This window comes from Lotus japonicus, chromosome 5, assembly GCF_012489685.1.
Source record: "Lotus japonicus ecotype B-129 chromosome 5, LjGifu_v1.2".
In the NCBI taxonomy this organism is placed as follows: Eukaryota; Viridiplantae; Streptophyta; class Magnoliopsida; order Fabales; family Fabaceae; genus Lotus; species Lotus japonicus.
Genome location: NC_080045.1, coordinates 8,651,321 through 8,677,771, shown reverse-complemented (window position 1 = coordinate 8,677,771; position 26,451 = coordinate 8,651,321). Strand labels below are relative to the sequence as shown.

At 38.0% G+C, this 26,451-nt stretch overlaps 2 protein-coding genes across 3 annotated transcripts; one reads left to right on the top strand and one right to left on the bottom strand.

The window, feature by feature from the left end:
- The first annotated feature begins 179 nt into the window (after positions 1-179).
- LOC130717738 (formin-like protein 18) lies at positions 180-14,338 on the top strand. Of its 2 annotated transcripts, XM_057568085.1 has the most exons (18): positions 185-940; positions 2,346-3,046; positions 4,007-4,228; positions 4,328-7,047; positions 7,145-7,265; positions 7,718-7,789; positions 8,588-8,686; positions 8,804-8,845; positions 9,161-9,241; positions 9,340-9,390; positions 9,476-9,557; positions 9,811-9,905; positions 11,821-11,892; positions 11,989-12,105; positions 12,698-12,766; positions 12,867-12,933; positions 13,337-13,710; positions 13,961-14,338. In XM_057568085.1, exons 1-17 carry the CDS (start codon positions 868-870, stop codon positions 13,519-13,521), a joined length of 4,869 nt encoding a protein of 1,622 aa, XP_057424068.1. In that variant the 5' UTR covers positions 185-867; the 3' UTR covers positions 13,522-13,710; positions 13,961-14,338. The 2 variants fall into 2 exon arrangements, with proteins under 2 accessions (XP_057424069.1, XP_057424068.1); XM_057568086.1 differs by lacking the exon at positions 13,961-14,338 and having other exon boundaries at positions 180-940; positions 11,989-12,121; positions 13,337-13,409.
- Positions 14,339-14,429: 91 nt separating this feature from the next.
- On the bottom strand, positions 14,430-25,390 carry LOC130716672 (probable WRKY transcription factor 40). The gene is made up of 5 exons (XM_057566673.1): positions 25,249-25,390; positions 18,172-18,284; positions 17,440-17,703; positions 16,929-17,045; positions 14,430-15,258 (listed from the first exon to the last, which is right to left on the bottom strand). Exons 2-5 carry the CDS (start codon positions 18,181-18,183, stop codon positions 14,863-14,865), a joined length of 789 nt encoding a protein of 262 aa, XP_057422656.1. The 5' UTR covers positions 18,184-18,284; positions 25,249-25,390; the 3' UTR covers positions 14,430-14,862.
- Between the last annotated feature and the right edge of the window lie 1,061 nt (positions 25,391-26,451).

Sequence of the window (26,451 nt, the reverse complement as noted above, 5' to 3'; positions counted from 1 at the left end):
AATTAGCCCCTAAAAAAATATAATTAGAAAAAGAAAAAAGAAAAAAATATTTTTCAAAGTATCTTTACTATTTGAGTGTACCCCAATTAACCCGCAACCAAATAGTACATTGGAATGGAACTAGAGAGAATGAAAAGGGAATGAGGAGAATAAAGTAAACCATAATTTCTGAATCTGTTTGATTTGATTTGATTAACTTAAACATTGGAATGGATTATGTCAATATTATAATTATTTAAATTGGAAGACACCCACGTGGTCACAAACATAGTACGGATTTTATCCTAAGTTGTTTTTTGTCCTTGTCCTTTGTCGGAATGAACGCATGACATGAGTGAGAGAAAAATAAAATAAAAATAAAAAATAAAAACAAAAGAAACATCATCATCATCATCATCACCACAAAACAAAAAGACTCAGATTGCGTTACAGAGAGAGAGAAAAGAAACCTCGGATCCAAATTGTTCTTCTTTTGAAACTCTAACATCAACTACCTCATCTATGAATGTGGATTGAGATCACCACCCTCACCCACTTTGTCTTTTTTGATTGAAAGCTAAGTTTCCTTCCCCTTCTCTTTCTCTTTCTCTTTCCATCAGATTGGTTAAGTGTGCATGTGAAGACATGGACCATACCCTGAAAGTGTTTCTTAAAGACCCAGCAAAATTCCATGCCTCTGTTGTTTCCTGAACACACACTCCCTTCAACGCCAATGCCATCATGATTATTGCAATTCATTGATTATTTCCCATTTGGTGGGGTTTCTTTCTGGGATCCTAATTTCTGAGCTTGGATGCAATGTGGGTTGAATTAGTGCATTATTAGGTGCCCTACATGCCAGGGTGTCTCTCTTGGATCTTCTAGACAATGGCATTGTTCCGCAAGTTCTTCTATAAGAAGCCCCCTGATGGGCTTCTAGAAATTACTGAAAGGGTTTATGGTATGTTTTCTCTAGGCTCATTCTTCTTGGAGTTCTTGTGGAGGGAGTGAATGATTAATTTTGGCTTCTATTGTGTGCAAAAATTGCATCTTTATGCATTTTGTATTGGTGGGTTGTGTTATGTTTAGCATATTTTGCAGACTTGGAGTGAATAATGGGAGTTATTGTAGTATACATGCTAGTTGTTCAAGAGGCTATTGTCATCTTGTTTGCCACTGAGCTGAACAGATGTTTTCTCTTTTAGACAAATATTTTTTTGTGGGGGTGAAGGAAGGTAAAATTAATGGGAAGAACCTATATAGGGTTTGTGTGAAACACTAAGCTAATTTTCTCCATAGATAGGTATGGACTTTCTTTGTGCAGTCATTCTTAATAAATCAATTGTGATACATTCTCCATTGATGTTGGGAGCTAGTGACTGAAAACCTGTGCTATTTTTGCTTCATGACTTTATAATATCTCGATTTGGGCCTTTTGATTTGTAGACACTTGCTGCTTTGTTTACACGTGTGGTGATATAACTTGGCACATTTTATTATGTTAAGTAATATTTGCTTCTAGCATGTTAGGATCAACTTCTTTGTCCTCATCAATTATAAAACTTAGAAGCTACTCACACGAGTTTTTCCCAATAATAGTGTGAGTTGTATAAATTTTTTACACCTTTCATTGTAGAGTATGCAGTTATTATAGGCTAAATGCTAGTTGTTTAAGCAAATACTTTTGTGGGGTGGAGGAAGATAAATCTAATGGAAAGAACCTATATAGGGCTTGTGTTGTGTGAAACACTGAGCTTCTCCATTGATAGGAAGGTATACATTTTCTCTATGCAGTCTATTCTGAATAAATTATTGTGAAACATTGTCCATTAATGATTACACTTAACAGGATAAGAGTGTATAAGAGTATAAATTGGGGTGACGTTTATCGAGGAGAAGCTGACGGAAAACAGGTTAAGGTGGTATGGACATGTACAAAGAACACCTTTGGAGGCACTGGTGAGAAGAGTTGGTAACATGGTCTTTAGTCATGTGAAAAGAGGTAGAGAAAGAGCAAAACGAACATGGGAAGATGACCTTATTATCAATAATATCTCTCAAAATCTAGTTTTGGACCAAGCTCATTGGCGTAGTGTGATTCATATAGCTGACCTCACTTAGTGGATAAAACTTCTCTTCTTGTTGTTGCAGTGTCCATTGATTATTGTTGGGGGGCTAGTGACTGAACTTGTGCTATTCTTACAACTTGACTATAATATCTTTATTTGGGCCTTTTGATTTTTAGACACTTACTGCTCTGTTTACACATGTGGCATGTCATACTACTTGGCTCTATTCATTAATTCTTAAGAAATCTTTACTTCATGTATATTCGATTGTGATTTATTTTGTTGTTGCACGTGCAGTCTTTGATTACTGCTTTACCACGGATGTTATGGACGAAGATGAATACAAAGTGTATATAGGGGGTATAATTAGGCAACTTCGTGATCACTTCCCTGATGCTTCATTAATGGTGTTCAACATGCGGGAGGGAGAAAACCAAAGCCAGATATCAAACATTTTGTGCGACTATGATATGACTGTGATGGACTATCCTCGACAATATGAAGGTTGCCCGTTACTTACCATGGAGATGATCCACCATTTCTTGAGATCAGGAGAAAGTTGGCTTCAACTTGGGCAGCAAAACATTGTCTTGATGCATTGTGAACGAGGCGGGTGGCCAGTTTTAGCATTTATGCTAGCTGCATTCTTGATATACAGAAAGCTATTTACTGGAGAGCAGAAAACACTTGACATGATATACAAGCAAGCTCCTCGGGAACTTTTGCAGTTGATGTCGCCGTTGAATCCATTACCTTCACAATTTAGGTATCTACAGTACATATCAAGAAGAAATGTTGGTTCAGAATGGCCTCCTCTTGATAGAGCACTTACATTGGACTGCGTGATTATAAGACTCATTCCTAATATGGATGGAAATGGGGGCTGCCGTCCTATATTTAGAATATATGGACAGGACCCTTTTATTCCTGCTGATAGGACTCCCAAAGTTCTCTTTTCAACTCCAAAAAGGAGCAAACTTGTTCGGCATTACAAGCAGGTGGTACTTGATTCCTCTTACTCGTTTTTATTTGCACTATTTTTTTCAATTGAAGCTGGATTATGATTCTAGACAGCATACTTGTCTCCCTTTGTTTTATTCTTGCTACTTGTATTGAAATGTTCCTTCCATTATTTGTATTTTTATATCAATTATCAAACATAGATCTTTTATTCAATTAGTGTATAGTGGTTACATGCATCCAGACATGAATAGAATATATATCAGTACATATAATAATAATCCAGCTAAATGTCATTTCTTTTGTGTTTCTTAAAATAAGGAAATTTTTGTTGTAAAGTTAACATGATGTTTGAAGTCAATGATTACCCAAAATTATTTAAATAAAACTAGAACTATACTTAATTAGTAGAGCAGGATTATTTTTTTGATGTTTTATATATCATGTGAAATGGGGAGGGGTTGGACAGTGGTGATTTTGATGGGATCTGATGAGGAATGATTTGAGCAGGAAATGGACCATCTTTGCTTATGAACTGAATGGAAGACAGCCAATAGCGCTTTAAAGGATAATGGCTGAGGAGAAATATTTTTCTCCGTTGTTTACAAATCTAAACTAGACTGCGAGTTACACCAGTTATTTTGCAATCATGTTTTGTTATACCATTCCGTTATATGGATCAAACGTAAAAATTCTCTCTGAAACTTAAGATATATTTGTATTAATTGATCTAGTGAGGATCTTATGATTTGCAAAAATACAATTTGTAAAAATAAACATAAAATAGGTAAACTGCAGTTCCTACAGTTGTTTCTTCTATATACCACCCAGAATGTGATCAGGTTGCAATGATGAATGCAATTAAAACCAAAAAGATGCATAATTTTTTCTTCCTCTTTCAATGTTAAGATCCTGCCGATACAAGGTTTTTCAATAAGGATTTGTTGTTTCCTCCATTTCCCTTAATCTATGTATTTTTTGTTTCATATTTGTTACAGGATGAATGTGAACTGGTTAAGATTGACATCCATTGTCATGTTCAAGGAGATGTTGTTCTGGAGTGTATTAGTTTGGACAGTGATTTGGAACGTGAACAAATGATGTTTCGGGTGATGTTCAATACGGCATTCATAAGATCAAATATTTTGATGCTTAACCGTGATGAAATTGATATGTTATGGAATGCTAAAGATCAGTTCCCTAAAAACTTTAGAGTAGAGGTATTTATCTCTCTCTTCCTCTCCTGTTTTTGATAATTTATGATAAGCCATAGAACCAACTTAATATTTATGGAGTATATGCTGTGTTTCTGGTTGAAGGTTCTTTTCTCAGAAATGGAAGCTTCATCTTCTGTTATTTCAATCGACCTGCCTCGTATTGAGGAGAAAGAAGGCCTACCTGTTGAAGCATTTGCTAAGGTTAAGGAAATTTTCAGCAACGTTGACTGGCTAGATTCGAAGACAGAGGTAGCAAGTATGCTCCAACAGATCACGGCGTCCAATATCCTCCTTGAAAAATTGGACAGTGGGGTTTCTTCTCCAACAAGTAGCTTGCTAAAGGAGTCATTGTCTGGAAGATTTAAATTTGATTCAAAGACACAGAATGATACGATGAATCTGCCTTCTGCGATTCAGAAGAATCTTTCTGAGTCCTCATTGGAATTATCTAGGGATGCCCCTATGGAAAAGAAGATACAACCATTAGAATCAAAGGCATTGTCAGAAAACGACAACAAGACTCTTGCATCTCTAAGTCAGGGGGATCAACCTATTCCTACATCTGGGCTCTCAAGAGATTCGGGTTCTGCTAAAAAGGAGAATGAATCATTAGAATCAAAACAATCATTTGAAAATGATACCAAATTTCCTACTTCAATGGTTCAGGAGAAACAATCTATCCCCTTAATTGAACCATCTATAGATCCAAATTCAGTGAAAAAGAAGATTGGATCACTGGAATATGAGGAAAAGGATATTGTACCACTAGCATCAAAGGCAATGTTGGAAAATGACACCGTGTTTCCTGCTTCTGAGTCTCAGGGAAAACAATCTACTCACTTACTTGAGCAATCCAACAATGCAAGTTCAATTAAAAATAAGATTGGACAGTTAGGATCAAAGGAAACAGAGATTGGATCATTAGGCTCGGAGGCATTGTTGCAAAGTGATAAAGAACTCAACTCTGAACTGAAGACACTTCCTGAAATTGATGTTGGAAGTCCAATTTCTGCAGTTCAGAGTAAGCTCCCTCAGTTCTCAATTGAATCCTCTAGGGATGCTACAAAGGAAAAGAATAAAGAACCTTCAGAATCAAAGGCTTCACCAGAAAATAATATCAAGACTCTTGCACCCACGGGTCAGGGTAAACAACATATCCCCACATCTGGACTCTCAACAGATTCAAATTCTTCCAAAATGCAGATTGAATCATTAGAATCAAAGACATCGGTGGAAAATGATACCAAGTGTCCTCCATCTATTGCTCAGGAGAAACAGTCTATACCCTTAATTCAACCATCCACGGATGTAAATTCAATGAAAAAAATGAATGGACAATCAGAATCAGTGGTGTTGTCAGAAAGTGATACCAAGAGGCCCACACCCACAGTTCAGAGGAAACAAAATAGTCCCTTACTTGAATCGTCCACTGATGCAATTAAAAAGAAGTTTGAACCTAAAGAATTACAGGTTTCTCTTAAGCTCCCCACCCAATCTAAAATAATTTCTCCACGGCTGCATCAAGCTAATAGATCTGCTCCTGCTTCTTATTCTAACTCCTTGCAAGGGTCACCTGTTGCTATCTCAAGATATCATAGTGCACCATCAGCTCTTGGAATTACATCTGTGTTGCAGGATCATACACCGACCGATATTAAAGAAGTCACTCATGCAATGACAGTATCTCCAGCTTCGACTTTGCCTCCCTCAGACTCAAAAGAGTCAAAATCTATAGAGCCTAGTTCCACAAGTGTTTGCCCAGCTTCATCACCAGCACTTCTTCCATCTTTACCAGTAAAATCTTCAGGGGATGCTCTTGCTTCAGTGGAGAAGACTTTTAAACCCCTTGCTTCTGCTCCTCCTTCTAAATGTGAGCCTAATTCAGAATTGGCACAATCTGTTGTTACAAAGCACTCCGAAAATAAAATGGATGATAACGGTCAGAAATCATTGGTCATGCCTCCTCCTCTTCCTCCACCAGCCCTTCCTTTTGATGCTATCCAAAGCTCTCTTTCAATGCCTACTCCTCCAACCCCAGCACTTTCTTCTCCATCTTCTGCCATGAAGAGCTCACATTTATCCCATCCACCACCCTCTCCCCTTCCGGAAACATCTCCTTCCACTGGCAAAGATACATTTAAAGGCCCTCCTACCCCACCACCTCCACCTCCTCCATCCTTTAGTGGACAGAATTCATCTTTAACACCTCCTCTTCCTCCATATCCTACAGGACAAACTTCATCATCTTCAATACCTCTTCCTCCTCCTTCTCCATCTTCTACAAGGCAGACTTCATCATCTTCAATACCTCCCCCTCCTCCTCCTGCTCCATCTTCTACAGGGAAGACTTCATCATCTTCAATACCTCCTCCTCCTCCTCCTTCTATGTCTGGCCCTCCTCCCCCACCTCCACCTCCTAGACATTCGGGCACAACACCTGGTTCTACTCCTACATCAATAGTGTCACCACCACCACCACCTCCTCCTCCTGCTTCTGCATCCCAAAACTCTCTGTCTAGGAACCCGACAAATCCTCCGCCTGTGCCCCCGCCTCCTGCCGCACCTGCGAACGGATTATCAAAATCTGGCGCACCCCCACTGCAGCTTCATACTGGTGCTGGAAATGGAAATGTGCCTCCGATTCCTGGACCACCTTCTGGTGCTCTCTTTGGTGCAAAGGGACGTGGCTTGTTGCGACCTAATCCAAAAATTCAGACTCAAACTAAAAGGAACAATCTGAAACCTTATCATTGGTTAAAATTAACAAGGGCCATGCAAGGTAGCTTATGGGCTGAGACACAGAAACTTGATGAAGCTTCTAGGTATGAGTTGTGTTAAGACTTTTCTGACTTATGAAATCTTAGCTTATATGAATTTCTAGTTAATATTTATTTATCTATTTTAAATCTTTGGTGTTAGGGCTCCAGAGTTTGACATGTCAGAACTTGAGACATATTTTGCTGCAGTTGCTCCAAATTCTGAGAAAGGAGGAAAATCAAATCGCCGTGTCTCTGGGCAAAAAGCTGACAAAGTTCAATTGGTATGTGCCTTTTCTTTTCATTATTACCTGTCCAACCAATCACTTCAGATATTAACTAATTTCCAATGTTACTAAGGAACTAGGTGGCTTTTCATCTTTATTTTTTGTCTCAAAAGGTCCAAAAGAAGTCCTTTATCCACTAATGTTCTTTAAATAGACTCTTATATCAGAAGGTGTTGAATTTGGGAAGAAAATTATTAGAAATTGACTGTTTTAAATAACTACATTCCATTTTAATCCACCGTTGTTTTCACTGCTTTTCTCTCACTATGATTTTGTTTTCTTTTTATCTAGTAGCCTGGTTGGTATTGATCCACCTTTCTAAGTTTCGTTTAGTCTCCAGACTCTTGTGTCTCACGCCTTTCATTAAGACCCAAGTTTCATAGTTAAATTCATGCCAGAACTTCATATAGAATTTGAGCTCTTGATAGAAGATTCATGTCATCTTGCAGATTGAGCTCAGGCGGGCGTATAACTGTGAGATCATGCTCACAAAAGTCAAAATCCCGTTGCCTGATTTAATGGTGAGATATTCCTTATAGCTAGATTGTACCTAAATTGGTGATTATATTAACAACTTGAAAAATGAAAATAAATAGATTAAGTATTTCAAATAAATATATTTTGTAAATTCTGCTTGCGTTAATTTTACATTTTAAAAGGGCCACATAAGATATAATGTCACATTAATTATAAAATTGCATATATCGTTATTTGAATATTGAGTCCAACAATTGTTATATTAGGTATATTTTGATTAATAGATGTAGTTGATAGAATTGCAGTTAGTTAGTTGGCTTAATCAATAAGGCATGTTGCCCATATATGGGAAGAGGGACTGAGAGGGAGAGTACTGGTCTCTCGAATATTGGTGAGTTTGTAACATTTTGTTCAGTGTTCATCTTCCTCCTACTCTGTGCTACTTTGGTGCAGGAGTAACATTTTGATTAGTGATAAAGATTCATTTCTTTCTGTTTAATTTGATCCAGTTTATATCACATTCTTATTTATTAACTCTAAGAGCCAGCAAAGAGCTCCATTTTCTTCTCCAATGCATGTAGTAATAAAAACCCATATCATGCTCATCTTGCAGGGCCTTTGTTCAGAAAGCTCATTTATTAGTTGTTAATGAATGCTTCTTGTGATGCGTTTTTGAAGTCATATAATTTCATATTTGAAATTTGAATGCACTGATCTGTGTTTAGTTAACCTAGTATCCCAAATTTTAAAAGATTCAATTAGTCCGAAAGACATTTCTCCAATGACAGAAATGCACCATTAAGTAGTTATTGTTTCACGTGCTTTACACCATTGTCTTTCAGAGTGCTGTGCTTGCACTGGACGATTCAATATTACAGGTTGATCAAGTTGAGAACCTCATAAAGTTCTGTCCAACCAAAGAAGAGATAGAAATGCTCAAGGTATCAAATCTTTTTTTCTTCATCAACCAGAACTTCCTGTATATGGGGAAGCAACAATAGCTTTGCAACAATCTATATTTATTTATGCTATTGTCATACTTTACAATTTATATGCAGAACTATAAAGGAGATACGGACAACTTGGGAAAGTGTGAACAGGTGAATGGAATTTTACTGTTTGTAACTGTTTTTTCTATTTAACTCCTTTTCTCCTCCTCTAAAAGAACTTATTATGGTCTGGCATCAACTGCGCGAATAAAAAATTATTCAGTTGGAATCATATGACTAGATCGGTCAAGCTTTTTCTATGTAAACCTGTTTATAAATTTATTCCTAGTGATTAATTTTGTGATACCAATTAAATTGGAGGTGAAGCTCTCTAACATGGTCAACTTGCTGTGTACAATTTTGCAAATGACCTTTGAAATTGCTCTTTTTTTACTTATTCTTATTTGCTTTTACATTTTGTGATAGTTCTTCTTAGAATTAATGAAAGTGCCAAGAGTGGAAAACAAGCTAAGGGTTTTCTCTTTTAAGATGCAATTCTGCACCCAGGTCAGAAGAGAGCCATGCAATGCTTTTGGTTATTAAATATTTCTGTTTTCTTACTCTTCAAAATTTAGCTTCCCCGGTGCACTTTGCTATATATGTAGGTTGCAGATCTCAGAAGGGACCTGAGTATTGTAAATTCTACATCTGAAGAGGTAAGTCATGTACTTTTCTTTTAAATATGCTATTTCCCAAATGAAATACCCTTTTCTCTTCAGCTTTCATCATTATGTGTATCAGATCAGGAACTCAGTCAAGTTGAAAAGAATCATGCAGACCATTCTTTCACTGGGTAATGCTTTGAATCATGGAACTGCAAGAGGTGAGTAAAATCTTTAGCATTCACTGTGCCCATAGATGCTTAACCTAGAAAAAAATTAAAATTCAAGCATGGACACTTCATTGGAGTTACCCTAACACCATTTCACCATCACAAAGCATGTTTATACTTTAGCATTCTGTGATTAGTTTTTCACATCTACCTTTTTTCTTTGGATGAATAAAAGTTTTATTGGAAAACTGCACTTTGTAGTCTTGATTGCTTTCTTACTCGTTAGTTTATGTGATGACTAAAGGTTCTGCTGTTGGGTTCCGGTTGGATAGTCTCCTTAAACTCACTGATACACGTGCCCGAAACAACAAGATGACTCTCATGCATTATCTTTGTAAGGTAAACACCCATTATCCTTAAACTCCAGTAGAATTATTTCTGCACAAGAAGTTTAGTTTCTCTTCTATGTACAAATCAAATGTAAAATTTTGTTTTTAGAAAAGCATCTTCATTTCCTACTGTTATATGGATGCATCTGAATTGATTGACAAAAATCAGTATGTATTAAGGTTTCTGGTGTAATTTATAGTTTATTCTAGGACTTCCTTGGCATATTTCTAGTATGTCTGTGATGGAGACTTGACTCAAATTAGAGTAAAAAGGAAATGTATATTTAATAGTGAAGAGAAATCCAGCAGAACAATGGAGTTCTTTTAGTACATAAATGGAAAATGACGAAACAGTAAAAGAAACACTATCAATTCCTAGAATCGAGAGCCCAAGCCAAATTGGCTGCACAATTACAAAATAACTTCCACCTGGGCATGGACACTTCATTGGAGTTACCCTAACTTCTGAATTGTGAATTCGTCCTCCTAAGTGGCTTCTTCAGTTGACTTTCCCTTCCATTGAATTAAGATCATAGAAATCTCCTCTCCCTGTTTAATCTTCTTTTTCCTTGCTAATACTGCCTCAGGAACCTCTTGATCATCTATAGCCATGCATGCGGGCAAAGTAGGGTTGACCGCTTTATTACCAATTGACTTCTTGAGCTGTGAAACATGAAAAGTGGAATGAATTCTAGATTCTGCAGGGAGTTGTAGTCAATAGGCCGCATTTCCTATTTTGCGAGTAATAGGGAAAGGTCCATAGTATCTAGGAGATAATTTCTGATCCACCCTTTTAGCTACAGATTGCTGTCTATGGGGTCTCAATTTTACAAAAACCAGGTCGCCAACTTCAAAGTCTACCTCTCTGCGATGTTTGTTAGCATTACCTCTTCATCTGTTCTTGGAACTTTGTCAGAAGGCACTTAAGCTGTTTTAGAGCCTCATCACTATCCATTAGCTCACGAGCAACTGCCTCTACTCGGACTTCACCAGGAACAAATCGCATTAAAGTAGGAGGCTTGCGGCCATAGACCCCTCAAAAGGTGTGGTACGAATAGAAACATGATGAGTGGTGTTATACCATAGTTCAGCCTAATGCACCCAATCTGCCCATTGCTTTGGTTGTTCCACTGCAAAACACCGTAAATAGGTTTCTAAACACCTATTAATCACCTCGGTCTGCCCATCAGTTTCTGGGTGGTATGCCGAACTCATTTTCAGCTTGGTACCTTGTAGTTTAAAGAGCTCTCGCCAGAAATTGCTCATAAAAACAGGATCCCTGTCACTAACGATAGACTTGGGTATCCCATGCAACCTAACCACCTCTTTAGTAAACAACTCTGCTACTGTTTTAGCAGTGTAAGGATGTTTTAATAATATAAAATGGCTACTTGGATAATGGATCGACCACCACCATAATTGCTTCGAAGTTTTGATATTTGGGCAGTCCCGTGATGAAGTCCATCAAAAAATTGTCCCAAACAACTTCAGGAATATCCAACGGCTATAGTAAACCTCCAGGGGTTAAATTAGGGTACTTCTGCTTTTGACAATTGTCTCAGTAGCTGGATAATGATTCTCAAATTGCTTGATTTGCAAATAACCTAATGTAATTTTAAGAATATTTATATAGCTTGAGCTTTTCTGTTGAAAGGAAAAGAAGAACAATAAATGACTCTGAGTGTAACATGATCAAGATTATTTACGAGTTGATGGAAAGAATAAAATGTGGCTCTATTTAATTACTTTTTGAGAGATCCAACAGCAAATGTATGGTTCTTCTACAAAATCTTACTCTTTGGAAGTCTATCGGTGAATTTTCGAGTCCAAATGTGTTTTACTATACCAGTTAACAATTTTTTGGCATAGCACCATCCTGTGAAATTAGTCAGATAGTTATTGTTATGATGATTTACAAGTTGTAGGTTCTTGCTGATAAGCTTCCAGAACTTTTAGACTTCCCCAAAGACCTAGTGAGTTTGGAGGCTTCAACAAAGGTAACTACGTTTATTCAACTGTTATATCAAATAGTTTCAGTTCGTCCAATTTGGATTTTGAAGTTTAATGAGTTATAAACTGAATGATCCATGCAGATACAATTGAAATATTTGGCAGAGGAAATGACAGCAATTGATAAAGGACTAGAGAAAGTAGTTCAGGAATTGACTGCCTCAGAGAATGACGGGCCTGTGTCAGATAACTTCTGCCAGGTACAACATATAGCAGGTCACCTAATTCTTCAATCAGATTAAACTAATTCAAACTTCTGAATTCAGATGAATTTGGATTAATATATTATTATAGAAGCTTGGCTTGTGCACTATGCAAGCTGCAAACATCAATATCAATCTTGCCATGCTTAACATGGTGTTAGCAAAAGGTAAATTAAATACACATCATTTTTTGAATAAGAATATGAAATTACAGATAGCTAAATTTGCCTTAATATTTAACTGTGAAGAATTCCAGAGGCATAGTTAACCTTATTTTAGGTTAACTGCAATGTCGGAAATTCAAATGTGATTTTGAAGTCCCACATTAGTTGAGAATTGACTAGTTGAAGTCAATGTAAGAAATGTGACTCATATACCCAATGCCTTAAGAATTTCGGTAGAGAGGTAGTATCCAGTTCTCCTGGTGGTCTGCAATGTTGGCTCATTGGTGCAGGGTATTCTGTATTAGGGCTCCGCTGTCTTCCCAACAAGAAACTTATTTAATTATAAACTTCTTTTCCTGTACATTTTAATGGTGATAAAATGTTTAACTTAAAATGTTTTTTTTTCTCAACTTGGTAATGTTCAGATTCTGAAGGAATTCCTTCACGATGCCGAAGCTGAAGTGAGATGTTTGGCTCAACTTTATGCCAATGTGGTATGGATTTAGTTCTTTCCTTTTAATGATACCTTTGTACTTAAAATGGCGAGTTCCATGACTAGATGTGTCTAAAATTCTTATTCTGGATGTGTACCAGGGTAGAAATGCAGATGCGTTGACTCTATACTTCGGAGAAGATCCGGCACGTTGCCCATTTGAGCAGGGTAAATTCCTATTTTAAATCAGTCTATGTCATCATTCCTTTGTCCCATTTAATCCTTTACTGGTTTTGCCTCCAATACAATGTTGTTAGTTGTTTACACACTATATTTTTTTAGTTTACAAGTTCAGAAAAACTGTAAACATAATCTCATTTTCAAAATCATATAATATTTCAAATCCTAATACTACAGTAATGTATGACCATCTCTCAAAATAGCCACTTAGAGAAACCAAAGTGCTTTTTTTTATAAGTTTAAAATCTTCCTAAGTTTTCTGTAAGCTATTTCTGTCAATAGGAAAATGCTGGAGACAATGTAATTATTATGTAAAAAGAAAAGCATTGTTTCACTGTTTCACATTAGGGTAACCATTGCGACCTTTGTGCGTTTTTTTTATTCTCCATAGTTGTATCGACATTACTCAACTTTGTGAGGATGTTCGTCCGAGCACACGATGAAAACCGCAAGCAGATTGAATATGAAAAAAAGAAAGCAGAGAAGGAAGCAGCAGAAAAAGAGAAGTTGAAGCTAGGTTCTAAGGAGTCTGAACATTTGATAAGGACTCCCATCAAGAGTAGGAGCATTAAGTAGATTATTTTTCCAGGCCTCAAGCTGCTAAAAAGAAGTTCCACCCTGATAAAGTTGCCATCTAGTTGGCTGAAGAGAACACTTTCCACAACTGCAAAATCAATCTTTTGTTGTTTGCAGCATTGACTTTGATGATGACCCAAAGATAAGTTATCTATTGCAAGAAGTGTCATGCTGCTGGCATATGATGAGGTGAGGAGAATTCATTTTAAGCAGTAATTCTTTTCAAAACTTTTATGATGAGATCTACACACGACATACTCGTGAATTATTAGTTTACATTCATTCCTAGCATGTTTCATCAAGTTACTTTTTGTCAGAATCAATTCTGGCACCAAGAAGCTATTCACTAAAGTTTCTTCCGAGAATTAATTTTGACTTTAGAATCAATTGCAGGCGAATTTCCAAACATGCTAATTCTCAATTTATTCATGTCCTGCAGAAAAGCAGTTCTATGGTGTTCACTTCGATGAGGCATGGTCAAGTATTTTTGGGGATACAACTAATTTGATTTAGTATTGCTCCAAATTTTTTTGTACTCAGCGATAGCGATGTAAATGCAGATCTAATGATATATATTTTTTCCACTTAAGATAGAGTAGTATTTAAGTTTTGTTTTAACTTGAGAACACTAATTAGAGTAGCCAATGCTGAAAGTTTTCAGTTAACAACCTTGTGCTACATGCACTGATGAAAGCAAATGCTTTGTAAATATGAAGGTATTGTTTAGAGTACAAGTTATTCATTTTCATAAGTCACCCCCTTTTATCTGATTTTGTCATCTACAGTGCAAACTGCAAAGAGTTTTACATAGACATCCAATCATATCTCGCTATGTTTCATTTTTAGTATTTTCTTATTTTAATTCATTTATGACGTGGCAAAATAGTGAATGCTGATTGAGTGTCTCTGTAAAACATTTTTAGATTGACAGTTCATAGTTATTGAACTCTTTGAGCCATAACCAAAAGTAAAAAATTGTGAAAACTGCAAACTAACCACCACATATCTTCTCAATCCTACATTATGCATTGAATACAAACTAAGGAAAATTTGCTCACTTTACAGTGCTAAAAGTCTACTACTCACTGGTCTATAATTCATCTTCATTGCAATTTGACTGCTATTTAAGTACGTAAAATTCAATCTCTTTACGCTTTACTTGCATATGGGCATTGAGATTGTGGGGTGGTGAAACCCCATTTTTCTCTCACTGCACCAACACATGCATCCAGGAATTATTTTCCGGAAGCGAATCATTTCTGGAAATTAATTTCTTTCCGAAAGTTATCTGTGGTGGTATAGTGGGAAAAAATGGGGGTACAAAGAGAAACCCCCTTCATTTCACTCTTTTGGAATATCCAAATTGAGATTTAGACTTTGTCGCTTATGTTGACCTGTGATAATGTGGGCAACTGCTTCCGCTAATGCAGTAGTGAAATCAGGATCTTTGATCACAGAACTTATATAATCTTCAATTTTGATGTTGCTGCCATGGACATGCTGTGGAATGACATCCTCATAGAGTCTAGCATTTGTTTGAGCCCAATCAGAAATAGCAAAGACATTGTTCATAGCTTCTTTATCATATGGTATAATTGTTGGAGATAAATTATTAGCTATTGATGAGCCTTTTGGTGTGGATGAAGATGGTCTGAATGAGTCATCAAGGGCACTATGGTTGTGCTCTCCATCATAAGTTGCAGCAAGGATAGACCTATCATGTGTGCATCTTTGCACCTAAATGAGTAATTTCAGTTAAGGTTAGAGTCTATTGGACCACAATTCATCAAAACACACCAAAAAAAGAAAATAATTCAAAACCATATAATAAGGCAGCATTACTTAATCATCATAAAGAAATGGATATGACATGGGTTTTTTTTTTTTTTAATCTTAATAGGTCATATGCTATATGACACGACATAAATAGTATGAAAGCTTATTTTAACTTATGTTATTTGAAAAGGTAGAAGTGGTTGTTTTTTTAGGGGCTTCTAATCTATTGCTGTTACAATAATCCAATCAAAATTGCACTTCGAAGACTTATGATTTCTTTGTCAAAAAGAAAAAGACTTGTGATTTCGCTTTCTGCTATACAGTAGGTCATTTTAAATTAGATTCAATAATTCGCTATGGTCTAGTCTTTTTAAAAGCTTAACATGGTTTTGAAAGTTTATTTTATACTAAGACTTATAAATGAGTCATAATTTTATCGCTAAGGTTTTTTTTTTTTTTTACTTGAGCGATGTCGTCACTCGTTCGTGACGTGGTTACATGTCCCTTTCAGCAAATGTTTTCCCAAAATTCAAACTTGTACTCTCATTCTTACATATGTCTAAATTGCTTATCACCAACATCTTACTGGTAATTAGGGTATGTTTGTTTAATATTGATACATGATTTATGATTTATTGTTTCAGGGAGAACCACAGTATTAGTGCTTGCCAACTTTTATACAAACTTATAGTAAATAATCTTAGAATTTAATTATAATGTATTGACATTGTCATTCAATTATATTTAAAAAGAAAAATAAATAGATATGATTAGATGTATGTATAAAATTCTTTATACAGTCAGTGTATAGAAATTTAATCCATAATTTTATAGGCTCAAATAGTTAGTACATCAAAGAACATAAGCTTTTAATAGATCATGTGATTTTTTTTTTGTCTTGGGTGTCCTCACCTTGTTTGAGGGGTATGACTAATGTCTGTTTAATCTCTTCTAACAAATAACTTTCTTAGATTTTAAACTTATCTCTTCTTATAAGAGTTTTAGTTATCTGCCACTAGACTAGTAACTTGTTAGTAATAGATCATATTTTTTTTTGTACAATAGTAATAGATCATATGATTTGAATACTTTATGCTGAAAACTTAATATAATTGTAATACTAATAATAATATTGTATTACTTATATTTACTTAAATAAGTAAGTCTATCAAATCTAATAAGTTTAAACAAGTGGACTAACGTAAGTGGATCAACACTTGTCTTTTTAAGTAAGTAGTTAAGGATTCGATCAAACATATATACCGGCCTGCTACTACTTTTATGTTGTCAGAGGATTGTGAATGATTAGTCTCAGAATTGCCAACTGTGAAAATTTGTGACTGAAAATGATATGTTTAAGTAAATTTATTTTCATGTGAAAATTCATCTTATCTCGGACTTCATACATACATATTATAGAGTTCTAACTATTTAATAGATATCAGTAGAGTGATTCATACAAGATTTTAACATAACATTATCAGATGACACGTTTCCTTTTAGATGATCATGATCCATACATGGTTTTAAACTTGTTCCTACATTAATAAATCATCTTAATCACTTAAAATCATCTTTATTGCTTCAGAGAAAATAAATAATAGAATGTAGGACATATTTGTATAGTATACCTTCTTTTTGGCTGGGCAAGTGGGAGCCATGGAGCACCTAAAGTAAGCTCGAGGAGAACCATTGTCTTTGGTAACCTTCTGCCCATACTTCCTCCACTGATATCCATCTTTAATTAACTAAATTATCAAAGGAAAAGTGTTATTAGAATCTTCATAGTTGAATTTGAACATAATTAAGTAATTTTAATTAATGAAAATAAGGATGATCCTAATGTTAGGGCTGGGAAAACCCAAATAAGCAAACAACAAAAGATAGGGGACGAAAGTGTAATTTTAGGATAAAAGACTGATATTAAATGAGAAAAATAAAAGACACAAAGATTGATTTCCTTCTTTACAAAAAAATACTTCCAACTTAAAAAGAAAAACTCAATAATAATACCACCCTGATGAGAGAGCTCTTATTTATAATAAAAGATAGACGGTTAAACTAAAATATAGAAATAAAGTAGACCATACTTACAAGTCAACGATGCCCAATATTTGGAACCCTAACAGCTAAATTGCTTACCAAAGTGTCATCATTGGGGAGGGTTCTGAAGAAGATTTCCAATGGCTTTTTGACTGTGGGAAATTCTAGCCTTGCTCTCTTGCTAGAAACATGGTTAGACAGAGACTCAATTTGATATGAACTGATACCCTTCTGTTCGTTCTTGTTGATCTCTTCAAGTTGGGACTCAAGCTTTCTGCACTTGCTGCTCAGAACCTCAAGCATCAGTCTTAGAGCATTGTTCTCCTCCCTCACTTGTTGTAGCTTTGCTTGAAGAGTTTCCTCCTGATCAGATAAAGATTAATGTTATAATTAAGCTTTTACAATTAGCTTCATAATGCTTTCATCCTACGTTAGGACCAACTGCAAGGTACGAGACTTGAGTCTCATAATGAAAATATGAGATTCTAGTTTGTGATTTATACTTTATACATTTTGGGCTCTCCAATTACAACCGCCATATTTCGTGATATAGTTCTCTCAAGTTCTTATTAATTGATATCAATCAGAACCTTCCGCTCAGCTGCAAACGATAGGTGCAGGTGGTGTCCAAGATTCACATATCTCATCTATCACAATAAGAAGTTTTCCTCTAATACCTCTCCTATTAACATAAACAAAGAAAAAATTGTTTGTTCAGAAAGAGTTTTTGTATATCTACTTTTTTTCCCTTGAGAATATATGCAGTCACATGTATGTTTGGGTATAAAGAAACAAGAATAAGAAGTATAGCAGAGGTACTCAGTTAGTTACCTTTTCATCCATTATGATGGATAGGTTGAACTTGAACGACCTCCAATTCCAGGTGAAAGAGTTTCTCTTATTTTATGAATTGAAAGGACGATGAGCTAATAATAACAAGGCGCCTAATAACAAATAGTATAAATTAAATGGAGCACCTCTATTTATATATTTAAGAAAATTACTCTAAGAGTGTAATTGTTGGAGGGTCAATAAAATTAGAGATTGAAAATCAATCCAACTATCAACAATGATACATTTACATTTTATTTTTTCTTCAATTTACCTTTCACTTGTTTTTTTTTTATTCTATTTATCATCTTTTTCTATCGCATCAATCATTATATTTCTTAACTATCTCTTTTTTTCTATCTCTCAATTAGGTTGTGCTGGGAAAGTGTGAATAAGTGATTTTCCTTAACCTATATGTGTAGTACTAGCGTTTTGCTCTCCTTTGTAGTTCCTATCCGCATCTCATGGAAAATGAGGTGTGGACCAGTGTAGTTCTTTCTAGTTCTGATTAAATTGTTCAATTCAACTCCATGTGATAGAAAATTCCAGAGTGATGGGATATATAACAAGAATATTAATCACTTTGAACAGTACTGTCTCGCGCGATCGACGTGCCTTTGGTTTCTAGTTCCCTTACGTAATGGAGATGATGTCATCGTGGCACAAGCCTTTTCGTTTTAAGCGATGATAATACGAGAGTCGTGAATCACTAATGGTGTTGAGACCGGTGTCGTTCCCACTATATGACAATGACTTCATATATAGTCGTGTACATAATTCACTGCATCACAATAAGGGTGTTCCGGAAAAGGTTGGATACACATTCTAAATCCACATCCATCCTAGTAAAATTGTAGAAAAAGAAAGAGAAATGATTAATATAATATTAACGTGGGTCGTCTAAATAACCCATGATAAAGTTTAAGTTAAATAACTCATTATCCAGTTACATTGGAGATAAGTGAGTTGAAATTTATATATTTTATTTATTAATTTATTTCCAACTCATTTATCTCCAATGTGATTAGATGATGAGTTATTTAACTCAAACTTTATCATGGGTCATTTAGACAACCCCTATTAATGTGATAGAAAATGAATAAAGAAAAAAAAAAGAAAAAAAGTGAAAATGAATTATAAAAGAAATAAGAGTGTAAATATATCACAACTCAGGATGTTCCTAGTTTGGATTAATTCGATTTTATAGGGAAAAATCATTAAATTCATTCTCTTTGTTCTATCAAAAAACATAGAGATGAGGTACGGTACCTAGAGTGAAAGGATCGTGATGTGAGAATCTAGATAGAGTAAGAGTGTAACCGCTTAGAGAGAGAAAGTAACTGAATTTCAATCTTGTTATTTCTCAAATGAGCTAAGAGTCCCTTACAATTGGCAACCGCTCCCTATTTATACATTCGGGGTTTGGGCTTGGCGCTCTTAACTTCTCCTAATGAGCCAGTTGGCACGCCTGGGCGAGGACCCTAGGGTCTCGCCCAGTCCACAAGTCCACAAGACACCGAGCTCGAAGCATGAGAGCTGAGTGTGTCTTTTAAAGAAAAAGCAAATACAAGGTGACAACCATGAGTAAATTACCTAGAGCCAAAACCTAACAACTTAACATAATTGCCAACATGACTTGGTAACCAGAATCTAAGACTAGTTTTTTGACTTTCCCGGCGAACTCCTTTGATCCCACGAGTCCACAAGTTGGCTAGCGGCGACGGCCATCACCCACACTTGGTCTTCCCGCCCAGCTGTGGTTATGCATGCGTCAGGGGTCATGGTGGTTTGACGCGAAGGCCTTAGAAGAGAAGGTGAGGTCAGATGCCGCTGCTGCGGCCGTCTTCGAACGTGTGCGTGGCTTCTTCCTTGTCAAAACTCAAGTTCAACACCTCCATCCTCGAATTGACCTGAGCCAAATGGGAGCGTTCAAAAAGGTGACTCCTGCTGGACTTGTCGGCCCCGACGATACTCCGGGCTTCGTCACCGAGCGTTTCCTGGACGAAGAAGATGTAGAGTAAAGTAAAAATGTTAATGACCCTTAAATTTGTTGTGTAATAACAATTAATTTTCCTGTCCTTTTTTAATGAAGATCCTGAGCTCTTTTCCTTTTTTTTTAACAATGTTCGGGCTCTCGCCTCTCTCCGTTGGAGTCATGTTCCTCATGAGCCCTGGTGACCTGGCCTGAAATGAGCGGGTCAACCGACCTGCGAATTCTTGACTTTCGTTCCCGAAACACCACATCCTTTAATGCTAATCAGAGGACCATCGTTTACCACTAGCCAAGTGGATTTAAGGCATTCAAAGACGACCTCGGTAACGGAGTCTCGGGAAGGTGTTTCATCGTTTAAATGCTAGTAAGCGTTCCGCGAATATACATAACAGGGTTATTTTAGGGAGAGGAACAAACTTGAAGAGAATCATCTATGGCAAACTATGAGAGAGCTCTGAACGAACTGAGGGAAAGAGCCTTCGAGCAGAATCTGTATGCCGCCTTGTACTACCGGAGGACATCCGTGGGCCACATCCATCAATTAGTCTGTCAATTGCTGGCGATGGAGTTGAACCCAATTCTGGATGCGGCCATTCGCATCTTTCTAGCGTATGTGGAGGAGCTAGGCGGGCTTCTTCAAGAGGAGGCTGAAATCACCAGACAAATTGGTGGTTGGGAATGGGAATTGGAGCTCCGTGAGAACGATACAGAGGAGCGAAAAGAAGAGTGCAAGAATGAGATGGCACAACTGATATTTCAGAGGCGAATCTTAGATAGGCAGCTAGCAGTGGTGCTAGATCGGTATCATGTAATGAGGATGAACCCTCCGTTTTAAATGTACTTTATTAGTTTTAATGAATAAAACTACGCCTGTCCTTAATGAATGAATGAATGAACGTACGAATGAATGAATGAACTTATGAATGAATGAACGAACTTATGAATGAATGAACGAATTTATGCATAAACATGCGATTTCGGCGATTCGCCATATTACGCCGCCCTTTCGCCCATAGCTCCAGTACTTGAGTCTGAGTTTCGCGTGAATGATTTTGAGAGTGTGCTAAGTGTAACTAGGTCTTTTGCTCAGTCTTTGACCGAGGCTTTGTTCACACCCTTTTCCCGTAAGATTAGATGTGGCCCCACCAACCTTATTAGACGGGGACTTATGATTGCTTGGGGCCCAATGACCATGTGGGTTGCCTAAGGCTTGGCCTAGTTAAAATGTTCGCCCGCATTTTAGGGAGACTTGACTCGCCCATATTTCGGGGAGGTTCTTGGGATAAGAAGCTTATCCGCACACGTCGCCAACGGGTGGCTACGGTCAGCGCCGGACTTTCTGGGGTGATCCCCAGACATCAAGGTCGTGTTGAGATCGCCACCTTCAGGGAATTTTTCCCACCAGGCTGCCGTCTCTATTTAGTTGAAGGTTAGGAGTATTGCTGAGAATATCCTTGTATATTTGACTTGTGAAAAGTTTTTACATTCGAGGGATGCCTCGTTAAAAAACTCCCGTGGTGGAGAAAAATAGCACATCTTTATTTTTACCATAGTTCCTCAGCTTCCTCGCCACACCCTTGTTCTATCGCCGGCTCGTCTGATCAGGGCACCACACCGAACATCCTATCTTCCAGCTCCTCGTACTTCCCGGCGACCATATGGAAAAAATGAGGTCTTTTGGTCTCATTCTCTCGCCCGACGTGCTGGTTCGTCTCTTTCGGCCCCATATCAGCGGCTTCTGCTGGGCTCTTGTACTTCATATTATTCCTTTTCTTATCCCGGCGGCCACGCGACTGTCCCCCTTCTTCCTCCATCTTCCAGTTACTCTGATCTGGGCCAGCCTCCCTGCTCGCCCTTTGATTCTTCTTTCCCGCCAACTGTACTGGCCTGTTAAGTGTATTCAACCTTCGGAGCGCTGCCTCGTCTTGCTCCCAGCTAAAGAGGTCCACCTTGTCCTCTACCAATCTATCCAAGCACCCTTCCTGCTCGGCGGTAAGCCTGAGCTCAATCGCCAGCACACCCTTGCTGGATGCGTCCATATCACAGTTCTCCCAACGCCTCTCGTCAACGATGGGAGTATGTTGTCCATTATGTCCCGCCTCTCGGCTTTCCTTGTCCCGACTTCGATTTTTCCTTGATCCTCTTATGTTCCCGCCGACCAACTGTCCCTCGGCGTTTTGACCCTGTGCAACTAGCTGTTCCCGTTCCCCCTTTTCGACTTTAATCTCATGACACCTGTGCCCGTCATTAACTCATTTCTTACCGTACAAATTAAGGCAGTTGCTGTAGCATTCTCTCGCCCTTTGCTGGTCTACTTCGATTTTACCAACTTTACCGCAAATCAGGGGGTATTTTACTGCCAGGTGGGCCGTTGAAATCACCGCGCAGAGACGATTCAATGTGTTCCGCCCTATGATGACGTTGTACGCCGCCGCAACCTGCAAGACCAAATACCTTACGCGTAGAAGCTCAGCGCTTTCGTCGACCTCAAAAACCGTAAACAAATCTACATAGTCGCGCACCTGGACCTGCTTTCTAGAGAATCCTACTAGGACCCCCGTGTACGGTCTTAAATCCTTGTCTGCCAACCCCAACTTATCAAACGCATCTCTGTAAATGTATGCGGAACTACCTTGGTCCAAAAGCACTCTTTGCACGTTAAAGCCATTGATTCTCACCATTACTACCACTGGATCGTCCTTGTGCGTCCTAATCCCTTCAAAATCCGCCGCCGAAATCACTATATTTGGGTGTTTACAGCCAAACGGGGCTGGATACTCTTGCACCGATGCTACAGCCCCCTTGCGCCTCAGTCTCGCCGTGGACCTACTGCCACCCTTGTCAAAACCTCCTGCGATTGTGTTGATCGTTTCGACTGACATCTTGGCATTGCTGTTAAAAGTTTCTTCAGCCCCTTTCTCTGTCGCCACCTTTGCTCGCCTCTTATCTGACGCTGGTGCTCGCCGACGAACGCCCCGATGGTCCTTATCTGATTCACGGTCTGTTGCTTGCGCTTGCCTCGCCCTAATCAGCCTTCCTACCTTGCCTTTCAGCGCGAAACAAGTACTGGTGTCATGGCCTTCCAAGTGGTGATATTCGCACCATTTTGTCCGGACCTCCACCTCTCGCTGCGAACCATTTCCATCTCTTATGCTCTTGACCACTTTCGTCACCTCTGCCTCCTGGAGCAGCTTTGCCAATTCTTCATTCGAGCATCTCTTTGGCCTTCCACGCCAGCGAGGGCTGTTTGTCCGGCGAGGGGGGAAACGCTCGACGTCCTTTTCTCGTGTTCCATTTGCCTCCTTTTTCCATTTCCATTTTCTCGTTAGCGACTCATCCCTCCGGCTGCTTATTTTTTCCCGCCCTTACACGTTTCTTCTTGAATGCGTCGTCCTCCTCTTCTAGGATGTATGCACTCTCCTGGGCGCGAGCTTCTGTCATCGAGCGCGCCGGCTTTCGACTCATCTTGCTGTTTAGCTTTCCCGGCAGCAATCCGTTTTCGAAGGCGCGCACGCATGTCTGAGGCTCTGACTCCTCGATCTTCTTAGACACATCACTGTACCGCTTTACATATTGCTTCAAAGTTTCTCGTTCCGTCTGTCGAATGTCATACAGATCTGCAACTGTCACCGGCTCAATCTTGCTTGCAGAGAACTGAGTAAGGAATTGCGATGATAAGTCGCAGAACTTTGCTATAGATCCTCTTGCAGAGCTTTAAACCAAGCCGTTACCGCACTCTTAAACGTGGATGGAAACATCCTGCACTTGACCGCATCGGAAGCCGCGCTTGTTGCCATCTTCACGTTGAAATAAAGCAGATGATCCTTTGGATCCGTTTGTCCGTTGTATGTCGCTAACTTAAGACTCCTCATATCATCCGGCACAGCCACCTCCCTCACTGCCGCTGAGAATGGCTCGACCTTCTCAGCGGCCTTGGCTCCCCTCACTTCTTCGCCCCACTGCTTGAGGCGATAATACTCCAACTCTTCTTGCAGACAATTGTTTTGCAGCCTGAGGTCAATACCTCGTGCGCGGTGCTCCTCTTCACGACGCAACCTCTTTCTTACGCGGCGCGGTGGTGAGCCGCGTCCCTGCTCTAGCTCTTCGCTTCGACGTCGACGACGTGATTCCATCAAGTTCTGTTGGATGACTAGAGCTTCACCGAAAATCCAAAAGTCGAAGTAAAATTGCACAGAAAATCAGATTTCTCTTGATCAAATCACAATCTACGTGATCCGGGAATCAAAATCTACCGTTCCCCACAGACGGCGCCAAATGTTCTATCCAAGAACATAGAGATGAGGTACGGTACCTAGAGTGAAAGGATCGTGATGTGAGAATCTAGAGAGAGTAAGAGCGTAACCGCTTAGAGAGAGAAAGTAACTGAATTTCAATCTTGTTATTTCTCAAATGGGCTAAGAGTCCCTTACAATTGGTAACCGCTCCCTATTTATACATTCGGGGTTTGGGCTTGGCACCCTTAACTTCTCCTAATGAGCCAGCTGGGCCTCCCAGGAAAAAGCCCAACTCCCTGGCTCGCGCATCGCCCCGGGTTGGCTCGCCTGGGCGAGGGACCCTAGGGTCTCGCCCAGTCCACTCTTCCTTCTTGTTATTGCATCATTCAGTTGTTTTTGTTTTTTAAAAATTCAAACCAATATGATCCAAATTTTATCGGTTTGGATTGTATTGAATTTCAGTTTCTTAAAGAAACACTATTTACATAATTCTATGTCAGCGTTATATTAATTCAGTAATGCCTAAAGTGATCCAAATTAAGACAAAAGTTATTACTTAAACACAGGAGAAGTGAACACATCGTTTAAATTGGCTATTGATTTTTTTAATCGATTTTTCAATTTGTATTTCATGATTTGATTGGTTATGAACACCCATACAAGAAAAATAGACATCAAATGCAAAATGTTAATGACCTCTCTAATTGTCATCATATATTACTTATAACCACCGCTACTTGAAAAGTAAAATAGAATTGCTTTTAATAGTGGTTGTAATACCCGACGCTAAATCTCATTTTTTAGCAGTAGGTTGTGGATAGATAATGAGAATAAAGATCATGACTTTACCTTACATACACGATACTAATAGCTCCGATCCATAACCTCAAGCTATCCCACCTGCACACGACGGAGGGAAGAGATACCAACACCACTAACTCATGGCTCTACCTGTGGAGTAACCATCAAGGTAACGACACAAAGTTTCAACCTTTACTATGTCCTAACATGTAAACACGGTCGAAGAAAGAGGGATATTAAAATAGTTAAAGAACTTACAAAATTTAAAAAAGGGTTGACAATCTTGAAGGGAACGTTGCGTGTGTGCAACGGAAAGCAGCGAGTTTAAAACATGGAAAATTAGCAAGTGCAATAATACATAGAAGGCCAAAACTCTCCTTCCACATTTAAAGGCTTTAAAATTTAAATCAAGGGGAAATGATGATTTTCAGCTCCTAAGAGAGGGGCAATGACGATTTTTTATACCCCGCGATTCATCATTATTTAACTTTTTAATAACTGCAGCGAATCAATTCACATAAATTGAAGAAACACGCGTAACTGCCACCTATCTTACCTATCATACTTTGATAAGACGAGACATTTCTGTATCCAAAGAACCTCGAACGATGCGTCCATTCATAAACATATACCACAAGCTTGAATTACCATTATCTATCTTGGACACATGCCTTAGAAAGCTTTTACCTTCACCCTGGTTCGCAAGTATACCACAAGAGGACATACCAAGCAGTCTTTGTTGCCTCGGGCCAAAGAGACTAAGCTAGCGTTTGGTGACGGAATAGGACAGAACAGAACAGAACGGAACGGAACAGAACAGGATGGAACAGGACAATAATGTTCTATGCGCTGTGTTTGGTAACTCCAAGTCAATAGAACAGAACAATGATTTTAATTACATATATAACCCTGCATGTTTAATATTTGATTGAGGAAAACAAATTGAACTCAATTGAACATTTTGCATAGAAACTGTTTGTTATTGCTTGCTTCATGAAATAATCACTTATTTCTTTAAAATAATCACTTATATATTGTTTAATTGTTTCAGTGTGATATTGAAAAAAGCAGAAACATAATTATCTATTTAAGCTATTTTAAGTGCGTTTATTTAGATTAAAAATATTGAATTTTAACTATAATTTTTTTAAGAGATTTTGTGAAAAACATAAGTTGATTCGTGTTCGACTACTTTAATTAAAATCACTTTTTTTTATCTCCCCTCATCTATCATCATAGATTTTCATTATA

Bases quoted from the DNA above. Each gene is read 5' to 3' on its own strand.
- LOC130717738 (XM_057568085.1), top strand. From the start codon at position 868: ATGGCATTGTTCCGCAAGTTCTTCTATAAGAAGCCCCCTGATGGGCTT. The intron at 7,790-8,587 runs GTGAGATATTCC...ATTGTCTTTCAG, and splicing joins TCCCGTTGCCTGATTTAATG to AGTGCTGTGCTTGCACTGGA. The intron at 9,558-9,810 runs GTGAGTAAAATC...TGATGACTAAAG, and splicing joins GAATCATGGAACTGCAAGAG to GTTCTGCTGTTGGGTTCCGG.
- LOC130716672 (XM_057566673.1), bottom strand. The intron at 17,046-17,439 runs GTAAGCAATTTA...TTGATAATTTAG, and splicing joins TCCCCAATGATGACACTTTG to TTAATTAAAGATGGATATCA. The intron at 15,259-16,928 runs GTATACTATACA...TTACTCATTTAG, and splicing joins CTTGCCCAGCCAAAAAGAAG to GTGCAAAGATGCACACATGA.